Source organism: Charadrius vociferus, unplaced genomic scaffold, assembly GCF_000708025.1.
Source record: "Charadrius vociferus isolate BGI_N301 unplaced genomic scaffold, ASM70802v2 scaffold373, whole genome shotgun sequence".
Lineage (NCBI taxonomy): Eukaryota > Metazoa > Chordata > Aves > Charadriiformes > Charadriidae > Charadrius > Charadrius vociferus.
Window position 1 is genome coordinate 519,681 of NW_009647681.1, and position 6,798 is coordinate 526,478.

The 6,798-nt window shown below is 57.3% G+C and overlaps 1 protein-coding gene across 1 annotated transcript in view; it reads right to left on the bottom strand.

Annotated features, from left to right (window-relative positions):
* The window catches only part of DNAH17 (dynein, axonemal, heavy chain 17), a 38,180-nt gene that overhangs the window by 2,485 nt on the left and 28,897 nt on the right, over positions 1–6,798 (bottom strand). Inside the window, exons 65-75 of the mRNA XM_009881299.1 lie at positions 6,010–6,174; positions 5,730–5,870; positions 5,416–5,586; positions 5,110–5,232; positions 4,266–4,459; positions 3,987–4,135; positions 3,702–3,829; positions 3,124–3,351; positions 2,370–2,561; positions 1,519–1,698; positions 975–1,175 (exon numbers count right to left, since the gene is read on the bottom strand). Of these exons, the coding sequence (XP_009879601.1) occupies positions 975–1,175; positions 1,519–1,698; positions 2,370–2,561; positions 3,124–3,351; positions 3,702–3,829; positions 3,987–4,135; positions 4,266–4,459; positions 5,110–5,232; positions 5,416–5,586; positions 5,730–5,870; positions 6,010–6,174 (1,872 nt within the window). The remainder of the gene's footprint in view (positions 1–974; positions 1,176–1,518; positions 1,699–2,369; positions 2,562–3,123; positions 3,352–3,701; positions 3,830–3,986; positions 4,136–4,265; positions 4,460–5,109; positions 5,233–5,415; positions 5,587–5,729; positions 5,871–6,009; positions 6,175–6,798) is intronic.

Here is a 6,798-nt window from a genome sequence, read left to right on the forward strand (position 1 = left end):
AGTTAACAGTTAATTCACTTAGCAATATTTTTCTCTTTCTGCTTTCATGTTTTCCTGTGCTTCCTCCTCTGTTACTAATACTCCATTCTCCACTAACTGCTCTTGGATCTTCAAAAGCTGCAACTCTTTTTTTGATAGCCAAGAAGGTAAGAACTGAAGCCACGGAGGCTGTGAAATTCAAGTGTAAAATCCAGGGGGTCAGGAGGACTTCTATAAATCTGTATTTTTGGTAGTTGTCCTCATGAATGGAAGTTACTAACCTGCTCCATCTGCTGAGGACGCAGCATGTGAGCCGCATTTTGCCCCTGGCGCATCTCTACCCCATCAGAGAGTAACTTTTCTGCATACTGCGGAGTTTTGTAACTGCACCGCGGGTTCGGATGGGGTGAACACAAAGAAGCTGCTGGGGCAGCATTTCAGCCCCTTCTCTCTGCCCTTTGGGTTTCTCGGAGGTGCAGGAGGAGAGCAGCCAGTGCTCTGCGTGACTGCCTGCCTGAGGTCTGGACTGGTGCAAGAGCCGGGGAGAGGGGAGAGAGCTGCATGTGGGACGGGGACAAATAGGGATTGTGGGCAGTACTTGGGCTGCCGTCGCAGCGCTGTCTCCTCAGCAGCTGTAGAGCGGTGAAGCGTTTGCTGGTGTTCAATTACATTACCAATGCCAAAGACTGGCAAAGTTACTGAAATGGAAAGCAGAGCCTGGGCCCAGAGAAACCAAGCGCAAATATACTTAAATAAAAACCTGACAGGATGTCCGGCTGAGCAGAGACTGCAGCGTTTCTCGTGAGCTCTGCGCTAGCAACCCCTTCTCCAGGCTGACAGCTTGTAGCTGTAGGTACTGGGCTAGAATCACATCTCTCTACGACCTTGCACTGACAAAAGTCAGTTAGTTGTTACAGGTCATGTTCTTCTGCCTGTTGTGTGTGGGCCCATATTTGTCCTCCCCACCTCGTCCCCTCCTGGTCTCTGAATTGTCAGTCTAGCATAAAACTTGCCTTCTCCTCTCGGGAGACACCTGAGCCTCCTCCAGCATCTGATTCTTTGGGCTGCATTTCCAAAACTGTCCGAAAAAGCCTGTCTGAAGTGACAGTCAGGAAGCCGATTTCTGCGTTGGGGTGGAGGCCGTACAAGTAGGGGCTCTCGGGAGGCAGGTTGTCATCGATGTACTCGTGGTAACCCTAAGCACAGGGCAGGCGCTGACGTTAGTGTCACAGATACGTACAAGGGAGTGAGTTTCACTTCAGCCTTGAAAATGCGTCATCGCTTCTTGGTGGTGGTGCCTCTCAGCTAGCTGGCGTTGCTTATTCAAGATGTTTTTTCACTCAGGCCTTACCTAAGTTTTTCCCTTGCCACCCCAGCCACAGGAATTATTTTTGCAGTGATTCTGCGTGTTTCCATGGAATTGAAACTTTCTTCCCCCCTACGTTTCCCCTTGGTTAGCATCGCTTAACTCTGACTGGTGTGCATTTATCCAGACCAGTGGTTTTTTCCACAGCAAATTGCAACTTTAATCTTTCTTACCTTATAATCCAAGCTGGGAGGGATCAAAAACCCCGGAGCTAAGTACACTTCGCCTTCCAGCATCTCCGCACGGACGTATTCGCTCAGGTAGGTCCGACAGAGCCGGCGGTCCCAGTTGTCTGTGATGTGCCCCCCGTACATGATTTCACCAAAGAGGTACCGGAGATCGTCCCATGGTACCTACGAGGAGAGGCTCAGCGGGGGGTTCTGTGTGGCTCCCAAGGGGTCTCCTGCAGCCCGGGGAAGCTGCACGCAGCTGCAGAGCTGCGGGGCCACGGAGCAATGGCGTCCAGGGAAGTGACAGACCCTGGACCCGCAGAGGCTCGGAGACAGAATGGAGGAGAGCAAGAGAGGGGCCCTTCTCTCGGGTGTCTCTTGTGTTTGCCCACAGACTTCACCTTGTCCCGGTATGGACACAGCCATCCACACTTTGAACCCCCATCATCCCGTCTTTATTCAGGTCAACGCTGATCATGTCCGAAAGGCCGGGGACAGCAGGGCTCTCCCGAGGGTGGACCTCAATCCTACTGACTGCACATGCGCTCTCGGGGCAGGCTTTGCATTTCGGGTGTTAAGTGATTTAAAAAAATCAACCCAACAAAGCACTGAGGCATGAGCCGGAGCAGGCACTCGTCCCAGCCCGGTGCTGAACGCTTTCCACCCGGCTCAGCTGCGCTGAGGACTGCGCCATCACCTGCCAGAGCGCGCAGGGAGGAGGGGAAGAACTACTGGGAACGCTGTGTTTCCTCAAGAGAAGACATTTGTGCAGCAAAGTGATGAATTTTCTAAGAAAAGGTTGATTGTCATATTGTGTATTGTGCTGAGGAAGGGCCGCTTTGTAAGCCCCTTACCTTGGGGTTAGCCTCCAGGTAGTTGTAGAGGACGTTGATGGATATGGTCAGGTCACCGTTGTTGAAGGGGTAAGGTCTGTTCCAGCCCTGAGTGCCAAACTTGCGCCGCTCGGCCACCACCGCGTGGAAGTAACAGAGTGCAAACAAGATGCATTTGAACTCGATTTCTTTGCTGCACATCTCTAATGTGTCCTGCAATGGAATAAAAATGAGAGTGGGTTTGCATGTGAATGAGTGACTGTCGCTGTCGGCCATCCCTCTATTGGAGAAAATTAACAGATGATGGCAAAGGAGAACTGAAGTTGTTTGTTAAAATAAACAACATAAAATTGTCTTTTAAAGATGTGCTAGTCGTTTAATTTTTGCACTCGTTTGCTTATAAAAAACCAAGGAATCCACATGCACACACGGGCCCTGCTGGCAGTCAAGGTGACTTGTTTGTGGCACCAAGCTGCAGCAGCTCCAGAGGAAGCAGCGGTGCAGCACCCTCCCTGGTTCGGGACCCCTGGGGCAGCTCTGGTCACCCCTAAAGCATGTCCTGACACACGGGGGCTCTGGGCCCCCCCAGGAGGACGTGCCTGGGGGTGGGCTGGCTCCTGGCGCAGTGTCTGTGTCTGCAGTGGCGCCCCCAAAGATGCTCAGCCCGTGAGACCCCGGGGACGGGGTGAGCCGGAGGGGCTGAGCCAACACGGCTGGAAGGAACCGGCTGTGCACAGCACAACCGCGGCGGGGGAGAGTGGTACGGTGAAGGTACCTGGGTGAAGAGGTCGAGGGCTTTGTGCAGGTTGGCGTACATGCCCGTCGGCGGCTCGTTGGTGATTTTGATGGCGTTTTCCAGCAGTCCCTGCGGGATGATGTGTGCCTCGGGGCTGGGGGCTGGCTCGGCACTCATGAACACTCGGTAGTCGGCGTGGCTGCCCAGGCTGTACTGCTCCACTGTCTTCTCCAGTGTGCGCAGCCACCGAGCCACCAGGTGGATGTTCTGCAACAAGAACCCCTCCTGTACTGCTTGGCCTGAAGGGCAACCTCGGGAATCAGTCATTCCTCCCCGATTCCTACTGTGGCTCCGCAGCGAGCAGGCGCAGCACAGCACGGCACCGCTCGGGCTGGGGGTCCCCGACTGACCCGGGCAGTGTCACTGCTCTAATGTGGGGTACACTGTGAAAACCCTGCGCCCTATTGCAGGGCCGTCATCCTCTTTGGACGGCCTCCCACGCTTTTGGCCCCCACTCTCTGTTGGTGGTCTCCTGCTCTGTTTCCTGGTGTGCCCCGGTGTGCCCAGTTGCCGGCAGGTCTGCGTGCCCCACGGTGCGCCCAGTGCCCACCACCCACCTGCAGGATGACCCAGTGCCCCTGCGTGGCCGCCACCTCCAGGGCCCGTTCTGCCACCACCTCCTGGCCCTGCCCCAGCGACACGTTGTGGATCCTCCCGTTGTCGATGGTGAAGTTCAGTTTTCTGCCTGGGGAGGGAAGGAAGCCGCCATGGCGTGAGGGGCCTTTTTCAGTAGTACTGACAGGAAGATGGGGCTGTGCAGCGCCGTCCGTCTGCTGTCCCGACCAGCAGCACCTCACAGCCCTCGTGGTCTGGTGTTGGCCGAGAAGCGGGCAGCAGCTCACCCAGGACCTCCACGTCTTTCAGTGGGTCGACGCCAGGGGAGAGAATGAAGAACAGGGGTGTGGAGGGGCTGCTCTCCTTGTACACCTTGGAGAGCTCGATGCTCCTTCCTTCCACGTATTTGCTGCCCATCTTCTCCTCCACAAAGTTCCTATGGAAAAATGAAACCATAATGTGAATTAGGAACAAACTTGGTCACTGGGCACAGCTGGCACGGTGACGCCGCAGGGCTCTTGCCAGGAGATCACTGTGCTGCGTGCCCCGGCCAGGTGCTGGTGCACCTGATGGCGTAGGTCATCCTGTCCGGCCGCATGCACCGCAGCATGCACAGCTTCTGCAGGGATGACTTGTTCTTCCACTCCTTGGGGAACACCTCCTTCTCTGGCACCTCAGACTCCACAAACTTTTTCCATCGCTTGGCCGAGCCCTCGATGTCACTGTCCAAGTTCTTGAACTCTTCCATCTCCGAGAGTACCTTCAGGTCCCGCAGAGAAGGGCGAAATCACTCCTGGGTTCTGTTTGCCCTAAGGGACCCCCCAGGCAGGGGGGTCCCCATGGAGCTGTGCACATGCGGGGATGGCGCCGTGCCACAGCCAGGCCCCGAGGGGTCCCGAGCCCCACTCCACCGGCCCAGGGAGGCTGCCAGACCTGCCCTCCGCGGGGCACAGCCACGTCAGGGGTCCCAAAGGCATCCCTGGGGTGCCGAGGACGCCCGATGAAACAGGGCCGCTGCGCACGGGCTGGTGGGGCATCGTTCGGACACCCCTGAGCTCACGGGCGAGGAGCCGGGCACATGGGGGACACTGACACAACCTCCTGCCGGTGCGAGCAGCCCACCTCGGCTTTCCCCCAGCCCCGGGGTGAGTGGGACGGGCTGTCTCTGGCACTGGGTTGGCTGAATGGCTGACCCCACCGCCTGCTGCAGGGCTGACTGCGGACCCCTGTGCCGCTGGCATGCTGCCGTCCCACAGCCCCTGCCAGGGGCTGGGACGTGCTGGGTCTCATCAGCCGCAGGGGATGGGGGGCTCTGCAGACCCTCCCAGGTGCTACAGGTGACCCTGTACCCACCGCGCTTGGGCCCATGCTGGCCTCACCTCGGCACAGTGGGCAACCGCTTGGACCAACCTTGATGCCACCCCAGCCCTGGGGCTGCAGGAAGTCCACGGGGGAAGCAACGCCGGCCTTGGAAGGGAAGCGCAGAAGAAAGTCCAGCTCTAATGGGTTCACCTCTTTCTTGATGACCAGGACCTGGCAAGGTGAGAGCGCAGCGTCACAACCGCCCTGGCACACACGGCCTCGGCGTGAGGGGCTGCGCAAGAAGCTACTGAGCATCCAGCAGCAGTGCAGAAGTAAGAGAACAACCTGTCTAAACCAACATAAATGCACATACAGTATTATACAAAAGAATCCCCAAACATTTGCCCGCGTTACCTGGAAGGCAACCTGGGCCAGGAAAATGAGTTTGTCTCTCTCAAAGAGTCCCCGTGCGGTGTACATATAGACCGAGTAGGTGATCTCATCTGTCAGGTTGATGACCCTTTGCTTGATGTCGTCGTCGGGGGCCGTGCGCTGAATGGCTTTCTCGAAGACCGTATTGAACGCCTGAGGAAGAGGCGGGCGGCAGCTCAGCGCCTGGGCTGCTGGGTGCTTTGTTAGTGGCATCAATGCTGAAACACCAGATCTCCGAGACCCCCCAGACCCTGTCCTGCCCGTACAAACCAATTCCCTCCTTGCCCCACGTCTACCTTGAGAGAGAACTGGTAGATGGGGTTGATTTTGTTGAGGTCACTCAGGATGAAGTACAGCAGGGATGCTCGCTCTGCCGCTGGCCTGTAGTTTTCTCTAGCGACGTTTATTTGAACTTCAGTGGTTTTAGCTTCTTTCACCTTGGTGCACACAAATGTGGGTGTTATCGATCATCCTGGCACGTGCCGAAGCAGAACCCAACCTCCCGCTGAGTGCCCGGCACGGTCCAGGAGGGCTCTCCCGCTGCCCGCAGCACCAGCTCGGGGGCAGCTCACTTACTTTTTCCTCAATTTCAATGGCTGTGCGCTTCGTTGTTTCCAGGTTCTCCACCAGCGCCGTGTCCCCCAGGAACTCCCCCCCGGCAGCAGACAGTCGGGCCAGCAGGGAGTCCTCCAGCTCCTTCAGCTTGATCTTGAACTCGTTCTGGCTCTTTGTGAGGTTTGCCTACAACACCAGTGCCCCGGAGAGACACGTCATTCAAGAGACCGTGGTGAAACTCTGGCATCAATGGCTGTGACTTACATGGGGCGCTCCCTAACGAACTGCACGCAACAGGCTGTGGACCATCAGCAGTTCTGCCGGCTTTATCTTCTACTAATTATAAATTCTCCCCTTATAAATGCATCCCAGGCAACACGCTGAGGTACCTGTCAGCTGAGCTGCGGGTCTCTGAGAAACCAGCCAAGTTTTTCATGCTGTCACAGAAGCGCAGATGCAGGAGGGTGGGCACGGCCCTCCCCGTACGGGCTGTCACCCGCAGGGAGAAGTGGTGAGTGCGCCCGCGGCAGCGCCAGGCTCCGCGGGGCAACAGTGGACACAGAGCTGCCCACGCAGACGGCAGGCTCTGGTCGGGACTTGCTCGGCTCTCGATAAGCAACAGCGAGCTCAGGGAGGTGAGATCTCGCTGGTCTCTGCCAGCAAAGCCACCACAGCCCCCCCGGGGCTGCGCTCTGCCGCTGCCTCTCCGGCAGCCGGGTTGGTACCTTCAGGGTCTCCAGGTCTGGCCGTTCTTTGGCCACCCCAGCAGCCAGGAGCTGGTCCTCCAGTCCCTTCCCGGCTCCCAAGAAG